Consider the following 26,326-nt stretch of genomic DNA (forward strand, 5'->3'; position numbering starts at 1 on the left):
AGGTCCTTGGTTCTTCAACATCTCGAACATACCCGAGCGGCATTGCCTTCAACTAGCAGAGGATACTCTACAACCAGTCGACTCAGCGAGCCAGCACACCAGTCCATACAGCAGTCCGCCCAGATCAGCGATGCCCGTTTGTCCCTCCCGGACAAATATGACGGAACCTCATCTAAATGCCGTGGCTTCCTACTCCAGTGCTCCCTCTATTTTGCTCACCAGATGGGAGCCCCACCACCGAGAAGTCCAAGGTTGCCATGGTTATTTCTCTGCTGACTGGGCGGGTGTTGGAGTGGGCTATGGCCGTCTGGGAGAGAAGAGAGGAGAAGCTTGCTTTGTATGAGGGGTTCATGGCTTTGTTCAGAGGTATCTTCAATCATCCACCGGAGGGCAGAGAGGGGGGTGAGCGCCTACTCCAACTACGGATGCCAAGTACACGCTCACCTTACGGACAGTAACAGCCTCCAGTGGATGGAATGAGCCGGCGCTTCGTACACTATTCAGAAGAGGACTGCGCGAGGAGGTCCAGATGGAACTAGCATGTCGAGACAACAACCTCTCCTTGGACACTGGACATGTCGCCCCGACATGCCAGTTCCATCTGGACCTCCTTCTGGAGCTTCTGTGACACAGAGAAGAGTGGTGTCAGTTGAGTAAGCCGCCTTGAACCCTGACTGGTTTGAACCCTGGATAGTTTGGCTGATCTGAAAGAGATAACGATAGAGTTGGTCAGAGAGAGCACGCTCAAGTGTTTTGAAAAGAAAGTACAAAAACCTTTGCATGTCCCTGGACAACATCCTGTCATTCTCTGCAAACATCAAAGCAGTGACTCGCTCCTGTAGGTTCATGCTCTTCAACATCCGTAGAGTACAACCTTTTCTCAAACAGGAAGCAGTGCAGGTCCTAATCCATGCACGTGTCATCTCCCGTCTAGACTACTGCAAGTCTCTGTTGGCTGGGCTCCCCGCTTGTGCCATCAAACCCAATGAACTTATACAGAATGCCGCAGCCCGCCTGACATTCAACTTTCCTACATTCTCCCATACCAACCTCACTTCTCCGTATACTCCACTAGCTTCCAGTTGAAGCTCGTATCATCTTCAATACTCTGGTGCTTGCCTGCGGAGCAGCAAGGGGAACTGCCCCTCTATACCTTCAGGCTATGCTCAATCTTTGATGAAAACCTGCTCCAGAGTGCTCAGGACCTCAGACTGGGGTGGAGGTTCACCTTCCAATAGGACAAACGACCCTAAGCACACAGCCAAGACAAAGCAGGAGGGTCTTCGGGACAAGTCTCGGACTTGAACCCGATCCAACATCTCTGTAGAGACCTGAAAATAGCAGTGCAGCGACGCTCCCCATCCAACCTGACAGAGCTCAAGAGGATTTGCAGAGAAGAATGGGAGAAACTCCCCAAATATACTGTAGGTTTGCCTAGCTTGTAGCGTCATACCCAAGAATACTCAAGGCTGTAATTGCTGCCAAAGATGCTTCAACAAAGTACCAAGTAAAGGGCCCGAATACTGATGTAAATGTGATATTTAAAAAAAAAAAATTGTAAACATTTTTTAAAACCTATTTTTGCTATCTATGTCATTATGGGGTATTGTGTGTAGATGTAAACAATGTAATACATTTTAGTATAAGGCTGTACTGTAACAACATGTGGAAAAGTGAAGGGGTCTAAACACTTTCCAAATGCACTCTACATGGTAACTAACTAACTAAATGCAAAGTACATATAAACATTGTGAGAGAATACCAACGTCAGGATTATTGACTTTAAGGTATTTATGTGGTGAGTACATGGTAAAAATATATATATATATCAGATGTTGTTTCTAGGTATTTACATAATAAGTCCTTAATACATTTATTTTGGAATAAAGTGGACTACTATATAATTACATTTTGTACCTTTGTATTTCGTAAGTAGTTTGTACATGTTTGGTTCCTACTAAGCATGTTTGGGACTAAATAGTTACTATGTATTTACTTTTTGTTGCTAGGTATTTATCTAGTAATTACCAGACTGTAAAATGAAGGGTTATGAACATCTGTAAGGTCCCTCAGTCTAATATTGATTTTCAAGCAACGATTCAACTACAAAGACCAGGGAACTTTTTGAAAGCCTTATAAAGAAGGGTAGTGATTGTAGATGGGTAAAAAATAACAAATCAGACATTTAATATTTCTTTAAGCATGGTTAAGTTAATAATTGTGACCGGCCGGCTTCGATTCGGTCTTATCTAGCAAAATTTGAAATTGTGTTTTTTTTACATTGGATTAAAGTAGAGACTCAGAGATAGAAAATGGTATATCATACAATACAGTTGAGGAACAATGAAAAAGTAATTTTGCTTGGAAAGTTGATAAACTTGTTACCTCACTTTTGAGAAAATGGGCCTTGAATGTTTTGGTAAACTTACTGGAGAGCTCTTCTTTGTCTACACTCATTCAGCATCGTTCACACCCTCTTAAGCCTTAGTGCCACCCATCTCTATAAGGGATTTACATGTGAGACCATGTACTAAACAACCCCAAATTTCAAGACTAAAGGCTGGTTTATACTACATCTATCAACCAATGTCGCAGTGACATCATGAACAGTCTATTGTCGTCTGACATCAAACTTGTCGTTGTCGTTATGAAAAAGTATAAACAAAAAAGCTACAGGCTGTGTGACATCAGTAGCCTGGTGGCCCTAAATGGCATAACTAGTGTATTTTAAAAGACAATAAACCCACCCGTTTAAAAATGAATTTAGTTGACCATATCATATAGCTGACAACGTCTTCTCTTTAGCTCTTTTGTCTCCCTTATTACAGGAAAATAAACTCACAACAATATCATTATTTACAACTTAATGGTGAGCAAATTACAGAAAATAGTTTATGGTTGTGAGTGTGACAAAATAAAAGCAGGGTATTCTACCGGAGAATTTCTTAACTTGGACACTGTCTCGTTGGCCTAATGTTATATCCTACTTTGACTTTGGTGCAAGTCATGTTCTTCACATTACCGTCTCTGGTAAACATACTATATCAAATAAAAATCCAATGTTATTTGTCACATGCACAGGATACAGAAGGTACAGTGAAATGGTTACTTGAATAGTGGAGTCTTTTGTTTAGACATGTAGCTAGCTAGCTAAACAATGAACCATAATCCCAACTCATAAAATCACTACCCTGCATGAATCTGCATGTAGCTAACCAACCAGTTTCAATGTTAACTAGCTAGCTAACATTAGGCTATAACTAGCAATGCAAATGGCTCTGCGATACAAATAATATTATTACACAGACCATACACATAACGTTAGCTAGCTAGCTAACAGTCCGCTTTAACTTGAAATTCAAACAAATTTCTGACAAAATTAGAAACGCATTACATCTGAAAATGTAGCTAGCTAGACTATCTTACCTGTATACATGAATGGACGCTTCTCCCAATCTGTCACGGATGTCATGGCTGCCCTTAGTTTGAAGATGCAATTTTATACAACAGACTTCTATGTGTTCTCTTTTCGACTCCCTCTGCTTATTTGCAATCAAACACAATAATTTTCTCCATCTCCTTAGCTATCATACTCTAATTCCACCAAGCATTCCACTGATTTAAAAATGACGTGCTCCAGAAAATGGAGAGCAACTAATTTGCAATTCTACTATGTGATATCTTTCAAAAAAGCAGCGTCAGAAAGGATTACCTACACATACTGAGCAGCTCATGTTATTGACAGAAGTGTGCTAAATGGCAGACCAATCCGAACTAATCTCTCGGCATGTTCAGCCCATTCATTATCTCAGCCAATCATGGCTAGCGGGAAGGTTCCTGTCTTTTCTTGTGGCTTTTACGCTGCTGCTACTCTCTGTTTATCATATATGCATAGTCACTTTAACTATACATTCATGTACATACTACCTCAATTGGGCCAACCAACCAGTGCTCCCGCACATTGGCTAACCGGGCTGTCTGCATTGTGTCCCGCCACCCGCCACCCTCCACCCGCCAACCCCTCTTTTACTCTACTGCCTACTCTCTGTTCATCATATATGCATAGTCACTTTAACCATATCTACATGTACATACTACCTCAATCAGCCTGACTAACCAGTGTCTGTATGTACCTTTTTTGCACTATTGGTTAGAGCATGTATGTAAGCATTTCACTGTAAGGTCTACAACTGTTGTATTCGGCGCATGTGACAAATACAATTTGATTTGATTTGAAACCAACTAGGCTCATATTTACATATTTACAGAAGGCATATAAGTGTGTTATTAAGGCACATGAAAGTCCACATGTTCCAGAAGGCATATCTGCAAAAAAACTAATTTTGATAATAAATAAAAAAGTTTTACGTTCAAATGCCTCTCCTGTGAAGTAGTGATGCGCAACAAATGCCTAGTTTCCTGACGGGTCCTAATTATGCTGTGGATGATGTATTAAACCACCCAGACACATCAAAGATGCAGTCGTCTTTCTGAACTGAGCTGCAGGACAGGATGGAAACTGCTCAGGGATGTCACCATGAGGCCATTGGGGATTTAAAACAGCTGCAGAGTTCAAAAGCTGTGATGGGAGAAAACTGAGGATGGATCGACAGCATTGTAGTGACTCCACAATAATAGCCTAAATGACAAAGTAAAAATAAGAATAAAATGTACAGAATACAAATATTGCATATTGCTTGTATGCAACAAGGCAGTAGAGTAATACTGCAAAAAAAGACAGCAAATGCAAAGCCTTATGTTTGGGGCTTATCCAATACAACACATTCCTGACTAACTACCTCCTTATTTTCAAGCATAGTGGCGGCTGCATCATTGTTTAGGTATGCTTGACATAGGCAAAGAAAGGGGAGGGTTTTTTTAGCATGAAAAGAAACGGAATGAGCTAAACACAGGTCAAATCCTAGATGAAAACTTGCTTCAGTCTGCTTTACAACAGACACTGGGAGATGAATTCACCTTTCAGCAGGACAATAACCTACAACACAAGGCCAAATCTACATGGGAGTTTCTTACCAATAACACAGTGAATATCATGACACAATACCTCGACTCAGGAGGAGGATACTTATCTAATCAACCTATATTAGTGTTCTGTTTTTTATTGATCTTAAAATCATTTAAAATCTTTTTTTCCACTTTGACATTACAGAGTATTTTATGTAGATCATTGACCAAAAATTACAATTAAATCCATTTTAATTTCACTGTAATAGAATAAAATGTATTTAGCCTCCCCGCAGACATAACAGTGGTTCAAGTCGAGAGTTCACTCTATATTGGCCATTTTACTGTTAATGGTTAGACAGAGAGGCACATGGAGGGTACTATATGACGTTTTGTGTTAATGGTTGACCAGGACAAGATGTGGTCCTTGACTTTTATAAAACACATCATCTGACTACTGATAAATCCTGGGCGGTGTCTCTTGTAGGCACACATTGGAAGACACTGTATGTATCGGCACATTATTGAAAAGGGAAAGTTCAATAGTACTTCTTTGTCTTTACCTACTTTGCCTTGGTACATACTCCCTGGTGCCAAAGGGGACCTTGTGTCACTTTACTTGACACGGTAAAGCACACTTTATAAGGATATTTTGTTTATCAAATCCCTTAGGAGACGATTCTGACCCGAGTTAAGCACGTAAATAAATCGCCATTCCTTTTTATGCACTTTTTTCACTATGCTTATTCTGACCTTGAACTTAAGAATGAGAATAGCATGCTGTTCACCAGCTATTTGTTGAGGTGGAGATCTAAGAAATGAAGGTGTGGTGGAGGTGTGTCTACAGATAAGCCATATTCTAACCTTGACCTAATTCCCTCATAATTCCTTCACCATTATGCAGGTGGAAACCTTCAATAAGGTCGAGTGAACCTGGCGCTTCCAAGTGGAAAAAGCATCTACTAAAGTGGGAGGGGTTTTAGATGTTGAATTAAATGTGTATGTTTTTCGAAATATGTACAAATTAATTTAAAATGAAAAGCTGAAATAGGAATTTCACCATGAAGCCAATGGGACAGAGTTTAATAACATTGTAGTCACTCCACAATACTAACCTAATTGACAGAGTGAAAACAAGGAAGCGTGTACAGAATAAAAATATTCAAAAACATACATCCTGTTAGCAACAAGGCAGTAAAGAAAAACTGCAAAAAATGTGGGAAAGGAATTAAATTTTTTCCTGAATACAAAGCCTTATGTTTGAGGCAAATCCAATACAACACATTACTGAGTACCACTCCATATTTTCAGGCATAGTGGTGGCTGAATCATGGTATTCATATGTTTGTAATCATTAAGGACTGGAGAGTTTTTCAGGATACAAAAGTGAGCTAAGCACAGGCAAAATCCTTGAGGAAAACCTGGTTCAGTTTGCTTTTCACCAGACACTGGAAGATTCATTCACCTTTCAGCAGGACAATAACCAAAATCCCAATGCCAAATCTACACTGGAGCTGCTTACCAAGAAGACAGTGAATGTTCCTGAGTGGGCGAGTTACAGTAATGACTTAAATCTGCTTCAAAATCTATGGCCAATGATCAACAACCAATTTGACAGAGCTTGAAGAATTTTGAAAAGAATAATGGTCAAATATTGTACAATCCAGGTGTGCAAAGCTCTTAGAGACTTACCCAGAAATACTCACAGCTGTAATCACTGACAAAGGTGATTCTAACATGTATTGATTGACTCAGTGGTGTAAATACTTATGTAAATGGGATATTTCTGTATTTAATTTTCAATCATTTGCCCAAATAATATTAAACATGTTTTCACATCAGTGGCGGTCGGTGCAGTTTAAGATGAGGGAGGATGATTATTTTTTTCATGAGCATGGCCTTATTCCTATTATAGCATATTGGATGTCATTAATATTCCATTCACCCAGTTCAATGTAAAATTGATAGGTTTAGGCTACTAGATGATACAAACATTTTCCCTATACCCATCATTAGGTTGCTAGCCTAAGAATGAAAGTTTATAACGTAGGTGCACACAGGTTAAAATAAAATGTTGAGGTGACAGGCAGTGACACATGGACAGACAGTGACACATTCAATACCGCATTGCACACTTTTGCCTGCATCAAGCTGATCTAGGGTGTAATCATTAGTCCAACAGTTACAAATAAGAGTTTTTAATGGACAAATTCAGGTATGTTTATACCCGTTTCGTTCAGTTCGTTTCCGTTTAAGAAATGTTTTTCAACTGAATCGGAGGAATGAATAAACGTAAATACAGTTCACTTTCATAGCAGCCACATACAAATAACTTGTTGTATTGCTTATCGCATCTATGGGCTCTCCTCCTCTCACTTTTTCCCTTTGCTTGTGGACTTTAATGCACAACACATCAGTTGTCTGATGTGTAACAACCACTAACCGCTACACACAGCCTACATCATTGTCACCATATTAGCTAAAGTAACATCATAGTCAACATAGCTAATAGAACTAATGCGTTAGCAAACCCACTACAATCATGCAGTACAGTCAGTAACCAGTTTAGCAGTTACACCGGCAGGCCCCGGGGGAAATTAATTAGTAAAGCCAAAAGCTTAACTTGACTTGGAAGAGTTCCAGTGTTGGATAGTCAAAGTCAGCTAGCTAACATAGCATCCTCTGTTTGAGCTGGGTGTTTGAGTAGGCTTAACTAGCTAGCTGCATTAGCTAGCTAAGTAAGTGAAAGGTGACAAAAATGGTATTTCTAGTAATCTCTCTCTCTCTTGCTCCTCCACTTTTGAATAAATGAATTTGTTCAAAACTGTTCAACTATTGTCACCACTTTTTATGCACTGCAGTGTGAGCTAGCTTTAGCTTATTCTTTCAGTACTAGATTCATTCTCTGATCCTTTGATTGAGTGGACAACATGTCAGTTCATGCTGCAAGAGCTCTGATAGGTTGGAGGACGTCCTCTTGAAGTTGTCATAATTACTGTGTAAGTCTATGAAAGGGGGTGAGAACCGTGATCCTCCTAGGTTTTGTATTGAAGTCAATGTACCGAAAGAAGAACGGAAGCTAGCTGTCCTCTGGCTACACCATGGTGTTACCCTACAGAGTGCTGTTGAGGCAATTACTGTATTTGGTGACTACAAGTCAAAAGACTCCGTGAAGGATTTACTATCGGAAGGAAAGCTCCGGTATGGACACACTCTGGATATTTTTCTATTTATCATTTCATTCGGACCGCAAGGACAGCTCGCTTGAAAGGAATTGAACTCCTAGAATTCGTCAGCCGCGAGTAATCTCTGCAAATTAATGAGCTGCCCTGTTCAATGCAATTTGATCAAGCATACTATGGAAGCGCAAATGTGCTTATAATTGGAATGTTAACTTGGAAATGGAATTCCAAACGCAGCGCTGTGAAAACAATTAAGAAGTTTGAGTTTGGGAAACACTGGGCACAAATGCACAATGTGGCCTAATCAAATGTCTAATATTAGGCCTAACGCAGAAATGCAATGCATCAATGGAACGCAACTAAAGGATCTAAAGATACTGCGTGTTTCAACTTAATTAAAGGGGACAAAACCTATAATGTAATGAAATGTTTAAACGCATCTAAAATGCCAAACTTGCACATGTTCAATGCAAAATTGGGTCCATACGCTGAAATGGATGACTGTGTTTTCAAATCATTAAAGGAGGTCTAAAGGGGCATTGCATTTAACAATCAAACCCAAAACGGTGTCATTGTAAATTGAGAGAATTAAAAGTGAATCAGCTCACAGACGGATGGCATGACATTCTCATGTAGAATTCTCTGATACAGAGCAGAATTCATGGTTCCTTCTAATTAGGCAAGTAATCCATTCTTCGAAGAGTCTTGATGATCATCCAGGTGCTTCCAGGTGCTTTTTGACAAACTTTAGTAAACTTTTGGAAGACGTGTCCCATTATGCCTGGCGAAAACCAAACACTGCATTCCACAGTAAGAACCCCATAAAAACGGTCAGGCATAGTGGTGGTATTTGTATTTATTATGGATCCCCATTAGCTGCTGCCAAGGCAGTAGCTACTCTTTCTGTGGTCTGGTCAAATTAAGGCAAGCAATAAATTGCCGCAAAACACCAGTCTCATCATCAACAGTGAAGAGGCGTCTCCGGGATGTTGGCCTTCTAGGCAGAGTTGCAAAGAAAAAGCCATATCTCAGACTGGCCAATAAAAATAAAAGATTAAGATGGGCAAAAGAACACAGACACTGGGCAGAGGAGAAGTATCCCGGAGTCGCCTCTTCACTGTTGACATTGAGACTGGTGTTTTGCAGGTACTATTTAATGAACCAGTTGAGGACATCTGTTTCTCAAACTAGACTCTCTAATGTACTTGTCCTCTTGCGCAGTTGTGCACCCGGGGCCTCCCACTCCTCTTTCTATTTCTAGCCAGTTTGCTCTGTTTTGTGAAGGGAGTAGTACACAGCGCTGTACGAGATCTTCAGTTTCTTGGCAATTTCTCGCATGGAATAGCCTTAATTTCTCAGAACAAGAAGAAACTGACGAGTTTCAGAAGAAAGTTCTTTGTTTCTGGCCATTTTGAGCCTGCAATCAAACCCACACATGCTGATGCTCCAGATACTCAACTAGTTTAAAGAATGCCAGTTTTATTGCTTCTTTCATTACAACAGTTTTCAGCTGTGCTAACATAATTGCAAAAGATTTTTCTAATGATCAATTAAAATGATCAATTTGGCTGATAAAATGCCTTTTAAAATGATCGACTTGGATTAGCTAACACAACGTGCCATTGGAACACAGGAGTGATGGTTGCTGATAAAGGGCCTCTGTACGCCTATGTAGATTTTCCATAAAAAATGTGCCATTTCCAGCTACAATAGTCATTTACAACATTAACAATATCAAATACAAAAGTGTTATTTGTCACATGCGCCGAATACAACAGGTGACCTTACAGTGAAATTATTACTTACAAGCCCTTAACCAACGATGCTGTTTTAAGAAAATACCCCAAAAATATATATACAGTGCCTTGCGAAAGTATTCGGCCCCCTTGAACTTTACGACCTTTTGCCACATTTCAGGCTTCAAACATAAAGATATAAAACTGTATTTTTTTGTGAAGAATCAACAACAAGTGGGACACAATCATGAAGTGGAACGGCATTTATTGGATATTTCAAACTTTTTTAACAAATCAAAAACTGAAAAATTGGGCGTGCAAAATTATTCAGCCCCCTTAAGTTAATACTTTGTAGCGCCACCTTTTGCTGCGATTACAGCTGTAAGTCGCTTGGGGTATGTCTCTATCAGTTTTGCACATCGAGAGACTGAATTTTTTTCCCATTCCTCCTTGCAAAACAGCTCGAGCTCAGTGAGGTTGGATGGAGACCATTTGTGAACAGCAGTTTTCAGTTCTTTCCACAGATTCTCGATTGGATTCAGGTCTGGACTTTGACTTGGCCATTCTAACACCTGGATATGTTTATTTTTGAACCATTCCATTGTAGATTTTGCTTTATGTTTTGGATCATTGTCTTGTTGGAAGACAAATCTCCGTCCCAGTCTCAGGTCTTTTGCAGACTCCATCAGGTTTTCTTCCAGAATGGTCCTGTATTGTGCTCCATCCATCTTCCCATCAATTTTAACCATCTTCCCTGTCCCTGCTGAAGAAAAGCAGGCCCAAACCATGATGCTGCCACCACCATGTTTGACAGTGGGGATGGTGTGTTCAGCTGTGTTGCTTTTACGCCAAACATAACGTTTTGCATTGTTGCCAAAAAGTTCAATTTTGGTTTCATCTGACCAGAGCACCTTCTTCCACATGTTTGGTGTGTCTCCCAGGTGGCTTGTGGCAAACTTTAAACGACACTTTTTATGGATATATTTAAGAAATGGCTTTCTTCTTGCCACTCTTCCATAAAGGCCAGATTTGTGCAATATACGACTGATTGTTGTCCTATGGACAGAGTCTCCCAGCTCAGCTGTAGATCTCTGCAGTTCATCCAGAGTGATCATGGGCCTCTTGGCTGCATCTCTGATCAGTCTTCTCCTTGTATGAGCTGAAAGTTTAGAGGGACGGCCAGGTCTTGGTAGATTTGCAGTGGTCTGATACTCCTTCCATTTCAATATTATCGCTTGCACAGTGCTCCTTGGGATGTTTAAAGCTTGGGAAATCTTTTTGTATCCAAATCCGGCTTTAAACTTCTTCACAACAGTATCTCGGACCTGCCTGGTGTGTTCCTTGTTCTTCATGATGCTCTCTGCGCTTTTAACGGACCTCTGAGAGTATCACAGTGCAGGCGCATTTATACGGAGACTTGATTACACACAGGTGGATTGTATTTATCATCATTAGTCATTTAGGTCAACATTGGATCATTCAGAGATCCTCACTGAACTTCTGGAGAGAGTTTGCTGCACTGAAAGTAAAGGGGCTGAATAATTTTGCATGCCCAATTTTTCAGTTTTTGATTTGTTAAAAAAGTTTGAAAAATCCAATAAATGTCGTTCCACTTCATGATCGTGTCCCACTTGTTGTTGATTCTTCACAAAAAAATACAGTTTTATATCTTTATGTTTGAAGCCTGAAATGTGGCAAAAGGTCGCAAAGTTCAAGGGGGCCGAATACTTTCGCAAGGCACTGTAATAATAAATAAGTAAGAGATAAGAAAAACAAATAATTGAAGATCAGCAGTGGGGCTATATACAGGGAGTACCGGTACAGAGTCAATGTGTCAATGTTCGGGGGCACCGGTGTCGAGGTATTTAAGATACTTTTGTACATGTGGGTAAGGGTTGTTAAAGTGGCTATGCCTAGATAATAACAGAGAGTAGCAGCAGTGAAGTGGGGGGGGGGGGGGGGGGGGGGTGCAAATAGTCTGGGTAGACAGTTTATTAGCTGCTCAGGAGTCTTGGGGGTAGAAGCTGGGAGTAGAAGCTGTTTAGAAGCTTCTTGGGCCTAGACTTGGCACTCCGGTATCGCTTGCCATCTGGTAGCAGAGAGAACAGTCTATGACTAGGGTGGCTGGAGTCTTTGATGATTTTTAGGGCCTTCCTCTGACACCGCCTGGTATAGAGGTCCTGGATGGCAGGAAGCTTGGCCCCGGTGATGTATTGGGTTGTACGCACTACCCTCTGTAGTGCCTTGCAGTCGGAGGCCGAGCAGCCGAGCAGTTGCCATACCAGGCAGTGATGCAACCCATCAGGATGCTCCCGATGGTGCAGCTGTAAAATCTTTTGAGGATCTGAGGACCCATGTCAAATCTTTTCAGTCACCTGAGGGGGAATAGGTTTTGTTGTGCCCTCTTCAAAACTGTCTTGGTGTGCTTGGACCATGTTAGTTTGTTGTTGATGTGGACAAGATCTCAACTTGCTCCACTACAGCCTTGTCGATGAGGATGGGGGCATGCTTGGTGCTCTTTTTCCTGTAGTCCACAATCATTTCCTTTGTCTTGATCACATTGAGGGAGAGGTTGTTGTCCTTGCACCACATGGTCAGGTCTCTGACCTCCTCCCTATAGGCTGTCTCATTGTTGTCGGTGATCAGGCCTACCACTGTTGTGTCATCAGCAAACTTAATGATGGTGTTGGAGTTGTGCCTGGCCATACAGTCATGAGTGAAAGGGAGTACAGGAGGGGACTGAGCACGCACCCCTGAGGGGCCCCCGTGTTAAGGATCAGCGTGGCGGATGTGTTGTTACCTACCCTTACCACCTGGGTGCGGCCCGTCTGGAAGTCTAGGATCCAGTTGCAGAGAGAGCTGTTTAGTCCCAGCGTCCTTAGCTTAGTGATGAGCTTTGAGGGCACTATGGTGTTGAACGCTGAGCTGCAGTCAATTAATAGCATTCTCAAATAGGTGTTCCTTTTGTCCAGGTGGGAAAGGGCAGTGTGGAGTGCAATAGAGATTGCATCAACAGTTGGTGCTCTCATGCATGTTTCAGTGTTACTTGCCTTGAAGCGAGCATAGAAGTTATTTAGCTTGTCTGGTATACTCGTGTCACTGGGCAGCTGCTGTGCTTCCCTTTGTAGTCTGTAATAGTTTGCAGGCCCTGCCACATCCGACGAGTGCCGGAGCCGGTGTTGTATGATTCGAAATACAGTCTACACTGTATTTCTGATCAATTTGATTAATTTTTATTTTAATGGACAAATAATGTGCTTTTCTTTCAAAAACAAGGACATTTCTAAGTGACCCCAAACTTTTGAACAGTAGTGTAGATCCTAAGGTTATCTTAGATGACAAAGCAGGAACAAAGAGATGCCTTCTTGGTCAGGAAGCCTAGGAAATGAGAATCGATCATATAACTTTCCTCCATGGACTGGATACAGGATAAGAGGGAGAACAAAACCCAAAACCAACCCCCATTCACCAAACAAAACATACCAAGTTTACAGACTAGCCTGACCATCAAGGCCCAATCAGGGTGTCACAGCGTCTAAAGGCTTGTGTAGTGCATGAGAGCAATGTAAATAATTCCTAAGAAGTCCACCCTGTACAGATATACAACCCCTTTGCATAGAGTAATTCAGAGTTCCCCCTATATGAATACAAGTAACCACAGAGATCATACAGTACATCCATATAGAGAGCGTCAGAGTTATCCTCAGTGAACACGTTTAAGAGAGATACCAGACATGGATACTATAGTATTACTCTATCATAATCAATAGTTAGTCCTCTAAATAGTGTAACAGAGAGATACACTTTGACCACTCAAAGGGAAGGGCTGACTAGCATTGTCCTTTGTGCTTTCCTTGTGATCCTGGACCATCTGACATGCAGCTCCAGGTGACAGAGAGCACATCAATTAGGGCCAAGCCTACAAGTCTTCAACCTTTTCTCGTCCAGGGACCCCGTCCCAGGAAAAGCGGCAACCCAGGCACTGTCTAAGACCCCAAACGACATGTTTTTAGTCTGAGGGAGAGAGAGATGGCATGGGGGAGTCTGTGAGGGTTAAAATAATGAATTGGTCACCACATAGGCAGGTGGATGCACTGCGGCGGTCCTCGTTGTTGTAACGCACTTTAGGCGTAGTGGGTGCGGAGTCAGGCCCAAGAAGCAGAAGGTAAAGAACAATGTTTTATTCCGTAACAGAGAAAAATGGTCACGCCAATACTGGGTGCACATACGAGACTGGCCCAAAACCAGGACCCAACCCGTCCGTGGGAAACGCACCACCACAAACATAAACAGAGGAAAATGAAGCCCGCACAAAGAGCAGGCGGGCCTTACCGGCTTAAATAGCCCAACTAAAAACTTAAACAAGAAACAGGTGTAACCAATAAGACAAAACCAACAGACAAGGGAAAAGGGATCGGTGGCAGCTAGTAGACCGGTGACAACGACCGCCACCCGAACAGGAAGAGGAGCCACCTTCGGTGGGAGTCGTGACAGTTGTGTTTGCTGCCAGCTGGTTGATCTCAACAGCCATCTAAAAGTGAATTCTCAATTGTGGTACGTTTCTAGAAACATAAATCCATCCACTTTCATATCACAAAATATATTCACAAATGCAAAATACACACTCACTGTATACTGTTTTAATCGGTTTTAACACAGTTGTAGCTGACAGTATTTTTCAGGGACAACACGTTTGTGGCCTCCATCTTCCATTTATACACAGGTGTTCGAAAGACGCATATAGCTAATTAGCACAGGTAGTCCAGTTGGTCTTCCGTCTGTTGTCCGTGTGGGAATCCTAACCCTATAAAATTGTGCATCAATTTAATCTTTTGTTTTTTGAAAATAATTTATTGCCGATGTGAAATACAAGGTCCTTATGCTTCCAAAACTGTACCGCAAATGATTCATGATAATGTTCGGAAAGAGCGTCATGGCTCTCTTCCCCCTACAGATAACGGCACCGTCCAATGACTTTTATGTGTAATGTAATGCAACAGAGAGTCATGATCAAGGGCTAGCTGCACACAAGCTTCTGGACATCCAGATCCCAGTAGCCTTCAATACAGTCCATACAGTAGCTGTGTCCAGAAGGAATAGTCACCGGATCCTTCAGTATCTCCTAACATATTGAACAACTGATCAAGTCCATGGCATCTGCCATTTTGAAATGCAAGTGCTTTATCCATGGCATAGACCAGGTGAATCCAGGTGAAAGCAATGATCCCTTTTGGTGTCACTTGTCAAATCCACTTCAATCAGTGTAGATGAAGGGGAGGAGACAGATTAAATAAGGATGTTTAAGCCTTGAGACATGTATTGGGTATGTGTGCCATTCAGAGGGTGAATGGGCAATATTTAAGTGCCTTTGAACAGGGTATAGTAATTTGTGTACACTGATGCCTAACATTAGAATCAATCCCTTTCAGTGACATAGACTGTGGACAGTTCATATTTTAACAGTAGTGCACATGTTGTGCATTCACCAGCAGTTTGTATCATAAAATAATGTTAAGTCTGTCAGGTTGAAACAGATTGCATGATGTATATGTACACAGTGAAAGTCAATAAGTGTAGATAAATATGTGTTTCTTTCCAAACAATGCAAACAACTCATTGTCAATGGAGCTTGTGCAAAGCTGATGTCTAACAGAGTAAATCCATTTCATTGAAATGGACTGCATCCTCTGAATAGTGTGAAGGTATTATGTTATTGTGTCAGGCTGAAAAAGATTTTACGATGCTTATGAACACACTGAAAGTCAATGAGTGTAGATAAAACTTTGTTAATTTACTATATTGGTGTCAGTATCTTCACAGATGATCCATAACCAGGACCAACCCAGAATCCAGGGTAGAGGGGCTGAGTGAATGTGGTCTGGACTCTGTGGAGGAGGGTCATCTTGTCAGAGACACTGTAGAAGGACAGAGTTCCTGCCTTGTGGTCCAGGTACACTCCTACTCTGGAGGAGCAGGGGGTAGGGATATCAGTATTGATATTATTGTGCCTGAAATAGCAGATAGACGGATCACAGACCAAAGTCCAGGACTGATAATTTCGTCCAAAGCTAACATCCACTCCATCTCCTCTCCTGCAGATCCCTTTATAAGACACGGCAACTTTACACTTGCTTCCACTCCTTTCTACCTCCCAGTAGCAGGTTCCAGACAAAGCTTCTTTACACAACAGCTGGCAGTAGAAGTTAAATCTGTCTGGATGGTGAAGATAGGACTCAGCGTTTTCACTCCTGGTCACCTTCCTGTTCCCCTCAGACAGACGCAGATATCTATTAGCTGTGTTGGGGTCCAATGTGAGCTGGCAGGAATCTGAAATTATTTTGAAATAAAACATTGTGTTTGCATGTGTCTGTATACCTGCACGCATTTGTGTGTGGGTCAGGCAGGCTAGTGAAATCGTATTAATAGTTGTGTGTAGATATTTACTCACATTTCAAAAACTCCTCTCTGGTATTGGGGTCAGGAGGTGAAACAACCTTCATCTTTGACAGCCCCTCACTGTCCTCCACTGCTGCCTGTGCACGGTACCCATTAGGAAACACATAGAGAAGAGGGGGGGGGGGGTTCATTACAACCAATTTAATCAAACAAATAACTCTGCCCAACAACCTCCTCCCCCCTCACATGAGTTGAACTGTGTGAACTGCAACTTATCCATGAACTGTATTCACATGTAATGTTTTTGTTGTAATATTGTTTGTGATCTACATTGGTGTATGCATTTGAATGGATAGTTTACCAAAATTACAAAATGACACATTGGTTTTCCTGACCCTGGAGTGAGCAGTATGGCAGCAATCCATGCTTTTGTTTTATTTCCCTGGAACTGTTTCCAAATGCTAACGTTTTAATATTTGTGGTACAAATCCCATTCAAGTCATGGTACCGATATAAGCATTTTTCACGCATCATGTCCAAATCATCCAAAAGCATTTCAAATTGATTGTGAAACTCAACAAAGTCACTTATAGATGATTTGAACATAATGCGCGGAAAATGCTAATATTGGTACCATGACTTGAAAAGGATTTGTGCCACAAATGCTAAAACGTTAGCATATGGAAAAAGTGCTAGAGAAACTAAACCAAGCATTCATTGTCATCATACCTTGTCCATAGACTGTTTACAGGGTATGAAAATCAACATGTAATTTTATAATTTGGGTGAACTATTAGGGGATCCCAAGTGGCGCAGCAGTCAATGGCACTGCATCTCAGTGCCCGAGGCGTCACTACAGACCCTAGTTCGATTCCAGGCTGTATCACAACCGGACATGATTGGGAGTCCCTTAGGGTGGTGCACAATTGGACTAGCATTGTCCGGGTTAGGGTTTGGCACAATTGGCCTAGCGTTGTCCGGGTTAGGGTTTGGCACAATTGGCCTAGTGTCGTCCGGGTTAGGGTTTGGCACAATTGGCCTAGCGTCGTCCGGGTTAGGGTTTGGCCGTGGTAGGCGGTCATTGTAAATAAGAATTTGTTCTTAACCGACTTGCCTGGTTATATATATATATATATATATATATATCCCTTTAAGCGCTAAATGTGGTGATGCTGTGTTGTTGAGATCATGCAAGACACAAAATAAGAGGCACAAAGAATGATTATTATTATTATCATCCCACCCATTCACTCAGCTCACACCAGGACCCCAGATAGCCTATTCCCCACACTGGGACTCAGTGGTGTTTGAATGAGGCCCTGCATGGGCTCCTCAATGGCTTTAGTCTAGGAATCTGCTAATTCAATAAACTACATGTGAGTTGTCAACACTCAAAACAAATAAATCAAATCAAATGTATTTTGTCACATACACATGGTTAGCAGATGTTAATGCGAGTGTAGTGAAATGCTTGTGCTTCTAGTTCCGACAATGCAGTAATAACCAACGAGTAATCTAACCTAACTATTCCAAATCTACTACCTTATACACACAAGTGTAAAGGGATAAAGAATATGTACATAAAGATATATGAATGAGTGATGGTACAGAACTCACCTTAAGTTTCACCTGAATCTTCTTCGTATCTATTTCTGTCAGTGTTTCCACCAATTCTGCAATGACAGTGTTTTTTTTCAGAACAGGCCTTGTAGGGAAGATCTGTCTGCACTGGGGGCAGCTGCAGACAAGCTTCTGATCCCAGAAGCATTTAATACAGTCCATACAGTAGCTGTGTCCACAGGGAATAGTCACTGGATACTTCAGTATCTCCAAACAGATTGAACAACTGATTGAGTCCATGGCTTCTGCCATTTTGAAACGCAAGCAGACTGAGCTGAAGAGATGAGTTTCGTTTCCAATTGTGCTGAGGAGTAGGCTTAGGAGTGGCTCCCACTAACCCATATAGCATTTCACTTCCTGGATCTGAACTCACGTATCAGATACCAGGTCTGGCCAGCAGAGGGGCTACAAGTGGTCTGTCACAACCATAGAGAGAGAGAGAACTTTCTTATTGTAAGTTTGAGATTGAATGACATTTACTAGAACAGCCATAACCCTTCAAGTCAAAGCTCCATAACTGTGGACCGGCAGCCATTTAAACATCAACTCAACAAAACATATAATACAAAAGAAACATCCATTCCATGAGCTACATCAGATTGCATAGAATTTATTTCAACAAACAATGCAAACAGCTCATTGTCAATGGAGCTTGTGCAAAGCTGATGTCTAACAGATTAAATCCCTTTCATTGAAATGGACTGCATCCTCTGAATAGTGCACAGATGCACTCACTTGTAGATTGTATTACTGTTTTCATAAAGGTATTATGTTACTGTGTCAGGCTGAAAAAGATTTTACGATGCTTATGAACACACTGAAAGTCAATGAGTGTAGATAAAACTTTGTTAATTTACTATATTGGTGTCAGTATCTTCACAGATGATCCATAACCAGGACCAACCCAGTATCCAGGGTAGAGGGGCTGAGTGAATGTGGTCTGGACTCTGTGGAGGAGGGTCATCTTGTCAGAGACACTGTAGAAGGACAGAGTTCCTGCCTTGTGGTCCAGGTAGACTCCTACTCTGGAGGAGCAGGGGGTAGGGATATCAGTATTGATATTATTGTGCCTGAAATAGCAGATAGACGGATCACAGACCAAAGTCCAGGACTGATAATTTCGTCCAAAGCTAACATCCACTCCATCTCCTCTCCTGCAGATCCCTTTATAAGACACGGCAACTTTACACTTGCTTCCACTCCTTTCTACCTCCCAGTAGCAGGTTCCAGACAAAGCTTCTTTACACAACAGCTGGCAGTAGAAGTTAAATCTGTCTGGATGGTGAAGATAGGACTCAGCGTTTTCACTCCTGGTCACCTTCCTGTTCCCCTCAGACAGACGCAGATATCTATTAGCTGTGTTGGGGTCCAATGTGAGCTGGCAGGAATCTGAAATTATTTTGAAATAAAACATTGTGTTTGCATGTGTCTGTATACCTGCACGCATTTGTGTGTGGGTCAGGCAGGCTAGTGAAACCGTATTAATAGTTGTGTGTAGATATTTACTCACATTTCAAGAACTCCTCTCTGGTATTGGGTTCAGGAGGTGAAACAACCTTCATCTTTGACAGCCCCTCACTGTCCTCCACTGCTGCCTGTGCACGGTACCCATTAGGAAACATAGAGAAGAGGGGGGTTCATTAACAGGGGGGTTCAAACAAATAACTCTGCCCAACAACCTCCTCCCCCCTCACATGAGTTGAACTGTGTGAACTGCAACTTATCCATGAACTGTATTCACATGTAATGTTTTTGTTGTAATATTGTTTGTGATCTACATTGGTGTATGCATTTGAATGGATAGTTTACCAAAATTACAAAATGACACATTGGTTTTCCTGACCCTGGAGTGAGCAGTATGGCAGCAATCCATGCTTTTGTTTTATTTCCCTGGAACTGTTTCCAAATGCTAACGTTTTAGTATTTGTGGTACAAATCCCATTCAAGTCATGGTACCGATATAAGCATTTTTCACGCATCATGTCCAAATCATCCAAAAGCATTTCAAATTGATTGTGAAACTCAACAAAGTCACTTATAGATGATTTGAACATAATGCGCGGAAAATGCTAATATTGGTACCATGACTTGAAAAGGATTTGTGCCACAAATGCTAAAACGTTAGCATATGGAAAAAGTGCTAGAGAAACTAAACCAAGCATTCATTGTCATCATACCTTGTCCATAGACTGCTTACAGGGTATGAAAATCAACATGTAATTTTATAATTTGGGTGAACTATTAGGGGATCCCAAGTGGCGCAGCAGTCAATGGCACTGCATCTCAGTGCCCGAGGCGTCACTACAGACCCTAGTTTGATTCCAGGCTGTATCACAACCGGACATGATTGGGAGTCCCTTAGGGTGGTGCACAATTGGACTAGCATTGTCCGGGTTAGGGTTTGGCACAATTGGCCTAGCGTTGTCCGGGTTAGGGTTTGGCACAATTGGCCTAGTGTCGTCCGGGTTAGGGTTTGGCACAATTGGCCTAGCGTTGTCCGGGTTAGGGTTTGGCCGTGGTAGGCGGTCATTGTAAATAAGAATTTGTTCTTAACCGACTTGCCTGGTTATATATATATATATATATATATATATATATATATATATATCCCTTTAAGCGCTAAATGTGGTGATGCTGTGTTGTTGAGATCATGCAAGACACAAAATAAGAGGCACAAAGAATGATTATTATTATTATCATCCCACCCATTCACTCAGCTCACACCAGGACCCCAGATAGCCTATTCCCCACACTGGGACTCAGTGGTGTTTGAATGAGGCCCTGCATGGGCTCCTCAATGGCTTTAGTCTAGGAATCTGCTAATTCAATAAACTACATGTGAGTTGTCAACACTCAAAACAAATAAATCAAATCAAATGTATTTTGTCACATACACATGGTTAGCAGATGTTAATGCGAGTGTAGTGAAATGCTTGTGCTTCTAGTTCCGACAATGCAGTAATAACCAACGAGTAATCTAACCTAACTATTCCAAATCTACTACCTTATACACACAAGTGTAAAGGGATAAAGAATATGTACATAAAGATATATGAATGAGTGATGGTACAGAACTCACCTTAAGTTTCACCTGAATCTTCTTCGTATCTATTTCTGTCAGTGTTTCCACCAATTCTGCAATGACAGTGTTTTTTTTCAGAACAGGCCTTGTAGGGAAGATCTGTCTGCACTGGGGGCAGCTGCAGACAAGCTTCTGATCCCAACAGCATTTAATACAGTCCATACAGTAGCTGTGTCCACAGGGAATAGTCACTGGATCCTTCAGTATCTCCAAACAGATTGAACAACTGATTGAGTCCATGGCTTCTGCCATTTTGAAACGCAAGCAGACTGAGCTGAAGAGATGAGTTTCGTTTCCAATTGTGCTGAGGAGTAGGCTTAGGAGTGGCTCCCACTAACCCATATAACATTTCACTTCCTGGATCTGAACTCACGTATCAGATACCAGGTCTGGCCAGCAGAGGGGCTACAAGTGGTCTGTCACAACCATAGAGAGAGAGAGAACTTTCTTATTGTAAGTTTGAGATTGAATGACATTTACTAGAACAGCCATAACCCTTCAAGTCAAAGCTCCATAACTGTGGACCGGAAGACATTTAAACATCAACAAAACATATAATACAAAAGAAACATCCATTCCATGAGCTACATCAGATTGCATAGAATTTATTTCAACAAACAATGCAAACAGCTCATTGTCAATGGAGCTTGTGCAAAGCTGATGTCTAACAGATTAAATCCCTTTCATTGAAATGGACTGCATCCTCTGAATAGTGCACAGATGCACTCACTTGTAGATTGTATTACTGTTTTCATAAAGGTATTATGTTATTGTGTCAGGCTGAAAAAGATTTTACGATGCTTATGAACACACTGAAAGTCAATGAGTGTAGATAAAACTTTGTTAATTTACTATATTGGTGTCAGTATCTTCACAGATGATCCATAACCAGGACCAACCCAGAATCCAGGGTAGAGGGGCTGAGTGAATGTGGTCTGGACTCTGTGGAGGAGGGTCATCTTGTCAGAGACACTGTAGAAGGACAGAGTTCCTGCCTTGTGGTCCAGGTAGACTCCTACTCTGGAGGAGCAGGGGGTAGGGATATCAGTATTGATATTATTGTGCCTGAAATAGCAGATAGACGGATCACAGACCAAAGTCCAGGACTGATAATTTCGTCCAAAGCTAACATCCACTCCATCTCCTCTCCTGCAGATCCCTTTATAAGACACGGCAACTTTACACTTGCTTCCACTCCTTTCTACCTCCCAGTAGCAGGTTCCAGACAAAGCTTCTTTACACAACAGCTGGCAGTAGAAGTTAAATCTGTCTGGATGGTGAAGATAGGACTCAGCGTTTTCACTCCTGGTCACCTTCCTGTTCCCCTCAGACAGACGCAGATATCTATTAGCTGTGTTGGGGTCCAATGTGAGCTGGCAGGAATCTGAAATTATTTTGAAATAAAACATTGTGTTTGCATGTGTCTGTATACCTGCACGCATTTGTGTGTGGGTCAGGCAGGCTAGTGAAACCGTATTAATAGTTGTGTGTAGATATTTACTCACATTTCAAGAACTCCTCTCTGGTATTGGGTTCAGGAGGTGAAACAACCTTCATCTTTGACAGCCCCTCACTGTCCTCCACTGCTGCCTGTGCACGGTACCCATTAGGAAACATAGAGAAGAGGGGGGTTCATTAACAGGGGGGTTCAAACAAATAACTCTGCCCAACAACCTCCTCCCCCCTCACATGAGTTGAACTGTGTGAACTGCAACTTATCCATGAACTGTATTCACATGTAATGTTTTTGTTGTAATATTGTTTGTGATCTACATTGGTGTATGCATTTGAATGGATAGTTTACCAAAATTACAAAATGACACATTGGTTTTCCTGACCCTGGAGTGAGCAGTATGGCAGCAATCCATGCTTTTGTTTTATTTCCCTGGAACTGTTTCCAAATGCTAACGTTTTAGTATTTGTGGTACAAATCCCATTCAAGTCATGGTACCGATATAAGCATTTTTCACGCATCATGTCCAAATCATCCAAAAGCATTTCAAATTGATTGTGAAACTCAACAAAGTCACTTATAGATGATTTGAACATAATGCGCGGAAAATGCTAATATTGGTACCATGACTTGAAAAGGATTTGTGCCACAAATGCTAAAACGTTAGCATATGGAAAAAGTGCTAGAGAAACTAAACCAAGCATTCATTGTCATCATACCTTGTCCATAGACTGCTTACAGGGTATGAAAATCAACATGTAATTTTATAATTTGGGTGAACTATTAGGGGATCCCAAGTGGCGCAGCAGTCAATGGCACTGCATCTCAGTGCCCGAGGCGTCACTACAGACCCTAGTTCGATTCCAGGCTGTATCACAACCGGACATGATTGGGAGTCCCTTAGGGTGGTGCACAATTGGACTAGCATTGTCCGGGTTAGGGTTTGGCACAATTGGCCTAGCGTTGTCCGGGTTAGGGTTTGGCACAATTGGCCTAGTGTCGTCCGGGTTAGGGTTTGGCACAATTGGCCTAGCGTCGTCCGGGTTAGGGTTTGGCACAATTGGCCTAGTGTCGTCCGGGTTAGGGTTTGGCACAATTGGCCTAGCGTCGTCCGGGTTAGGGTTTGGCACAATTGGCCTAGCGTCGTTAGGGTTTGGCCGTGGTAGGTGGTCATTGTAAAGAAGAATTTGTTCTTAACCGACTTGCCCGGTTATATATATATATATATATCCCTTTAAGCGCTAAATGTTGTGATGCTGTGTTGTTGAGATCATGCAAGACACAAAAAAAGAGGCACAAAGAATGATTATTATTATCATCATCATCCCACCCATTCACTCAGCTCACACCAGGACCCCAGATAGCCTATTCCCCACACTGGGACTCAGTGGTGTTTGAATGAGGCCCTGCATGGGCTCCTCAATGGCTTTAGTCTAGGAATCTGCTAAATCAATAAGCTACATGTGAGTTGTCAACACTCAAATCAAATAAATCAAATCAAATTTATTTGTCACATACACATGGTTAGCAGATGTTAATGCGAGTGTATCGAAATGCTTGTGCTTCTAGTTCCGACAATGCAGTAATAACCAACAAGTAATCTAACCTAACTATTCCAAATCTACTACCTTATACACACAAGTGTAAAGGGATAAAGAATATGTACATAAATATATATGAATGAGTGATGGTACAGAACTCACCTTAAGTCTCACCTCCTGTATATTCTTCATATTTATTTCTGTCAGTGTTTCCACCAATTCTGCAATGACAGTGTTTTTGTTCAGAACAGGCCTTGTAGGGAAGATCTGTCTGCACTGGGGGCAGCTGCAGACAAGCTTCTGATCCCAACAGCATTTAATACAGTCCATACAGTAGCTGTGTCCACAGGGAATAGTCACTGGATACTTCAGTATCTCCAAACAGATTGAACAACTGATTGAGTCCATGGCTTCTGCCATTTTGAAACGCAAGCAGACTGAGCTGAAGAGATGAGTTTCGTTTCCAATTGTGCTGAGGAGTAGGCTTAGGAGTGGCTCCCACTAACCCATATAACATTTCACTTCCTGGATCTGAACTCACGTATCAGATACCAGGTCTGGCCAGCAGAGGGGCTACAAGTGGTCTGTCACAACCATAGAGAGAGAGAGAACTTTCTTATTGTAAGTTTGAGATTGAATGACATTTACTAGAACAGCCATAACCCTTCAAGTCAAAGCTCCATAACTGTGGACCGGCAGCCATTTAAACATCAACTCAACAAAACATATAATACAAAAGAAACATCCATTCCATGAGCTACATCAGATTGCATAGAATTTATTTCAACAAACAATGCAAACAGCTCATTGTCAATGGAGCTTGTACAAAGCTGAAAGCTGTCTAACAGATTAAATCCCTTTCATTGAAATGGACTGCATCCTCTGAATAGTGCACGGGTGCACTCACTTGTAGATTGTATTACTGTTTTCATAAAGGTATTATGTTATTGTGCCAGGCTGAAAAAGACCCACCCAGAATCCAGGGTAGAGGGGCTGAGTGAATGTGGTCTGGACTCTGTGGAGGAGGGTCATCTTGTCAGACACTGTAGAAGGACAGAGTTCCTGCCTTGTGGTCCAGGTACACTCCTACTCTGGAGGAGCAGGGGGTAGGGATATCAGTATTGATATTATTGTGCCTGAAAGAGCAGATAGACGGATCACAGACCAAAGTCCAGGACTGATAATTTCTTCCAAAGCTAACATCCACTCCATTTCCTCTCCTGCAGATCCCTTTATAAGACACGGCAACTTTACACTTGCTTCCACTCCTTTCTACCTCCCAGTAGCAGGTTCCAGACAAAGCTTCTTTACACAACAGCTGGCAGTAGAAGTTAAATCTGTCTGGATGGTGAAGATAGGACTCAGCGTTTTCACTCCTGGTCACCTTCCTGTTCCCCTCAGACAGACGCAGATATCTATTAGCTGTGTTGGGGTCCAATGTGAGCTGGCAGGAATCTGAAATTATTTTGAAATAAAACATTGTGTTTGCATGTGTCTGTATACCTGCACACATTTGTGTGTGGGTCAGGCAGGCTAGTGAAATCGTATTATAGTTGTGTGTAGATATTTACTCACATTTCAAGAACTCCTCTCTGGTATTGGGTTCAGGAGGTGAAACAACCTTCATCTTTGACAGCCCCTCACTGTCCTCCACTGCTGCCTGTGCACGGTACCCATTAGGAAACACATAGAGAAGAGGGGGGGGGGGTTCATTACAACCAATTTAATCAAACAAATAACGCTGCCCAACAACATCCCATGAACTGTATTCACATGTAATGTTTTTGTTGTAATATTTTTTGTAATTTACATTGGTGTATGTATTTATACATGCAAGGGAGAGAGAGAGAGAGACACAGCTGCATGCGAGTTCTTGCATTTTTCAACATGTTTTTAACAAAAGGATAAATTTGGAGTTAGAATTAGTTGGATTGTTCGGCAGGGACATATGCAAGATGCTATCTTCCAGAGCATAGCCTTCGCTAAAGATCAAAACACCAAACCTACAACCTAATTTTGGACTAAATTACCTGCAGGGATTACTGCTACCAAGGATTCCCTTTTCCAAGCTATACGGAGGGTGCCCTGGCAAACAAACAGCAGAGACCTGAGGCTACCATCCAACTTGGAACTGAGTGAGTAGTGTTTGGTCCGATGCTATTTCGAAAGCCAAGAAGAAGAAACAATTATAAAGTACATTACAATTATATATTTCACTTTATGTGGACTGAATGCTGAGTTAAGGCTGCCAGGCTTGCTAGGACAGACACGATTCAATTAGCACGGAGGTGTGAAGTGAGAGATGTCGCAGCCTTTTGTCCCAACAAGTGGCAGGAGTCTCTCGCAGTCTG

The 26,326-nt window shown here is 41.7% G+C and overlaps 1 protein-coding gene across 3 annotated transcripts; it reads right to left on the reverse strand.

Annotated features, from left to right (window-relative positions):
- Nucleotides 1-14,507: 14,507 nt before the first annotated feature.
- LOC110496015 (E3 ubiquitin/ISG15 ligase TRIM25-like) lies at nt 14,508-24,785 on the reverse strand. Of its 3 annotated transcripts, XM_036955490.1 has the most exons (5): nt 24,138-24,784; nt 22,487-22,571; nt 20,979-22,365; nt 19,410-19,494; nt 18,490-19,288 (listed from the first exon to the last, which is right to left on the reverse strand). In XM_036955490.1, exons 3-5 carry the CDS (start codon nt 21,231-21,233, stop codon nt 18,756-18,758), a joined length of 873 nt encoding a protein of 290 aa, XP_036811385.1. In that variant the 5' UTR covers nt 21,234-22,365; nt 22,487-22,571; nt 24,138-24,784; the 3' UTR covers nt 18,490-18,755. The 3 variants fall into 3 exon arrangements, with proteins under 3 accessions (XP_036811381.1, XP_036811385.1, XP_036811374.1); XM_036955486.1 differs by lacking the exons at nt 18,490-19,288; nt 19,410-19,494; nt 20,979-22,365; nt 22,487-22,571 and adding exons at nt 14,508-16,210; nt 16,332-16,416 and having other exon boundaries at nt 24,138-24,785; XM_036955479.1 differs by lacking the exons at nt 18,490-19,288; nt 19,410-19,494 and having other exon boundaries at nt 21,567-22,365; nt 24,138-24,775.
- Nucleotides 24,786-26,326: the final 1,541 nt, after the last annotated feature.

Source organism: Oncorhynchus mykiss, chromosome 2 (assembly GCF_013265735.2).
Source record: "Oncorhynchus mykiss isolate Arlee chromosome 2, USDA_OmykA_1.1, whole genome shotgun sequence".
Classification (NCBI taxonomy): domain Eukaryota; kingdom Metazoa; phylum Chordata; class Actinopteri; order Salmoniformes; family Salmonidae; genus Oncorhynchus; species Oncorhynchus mykiss.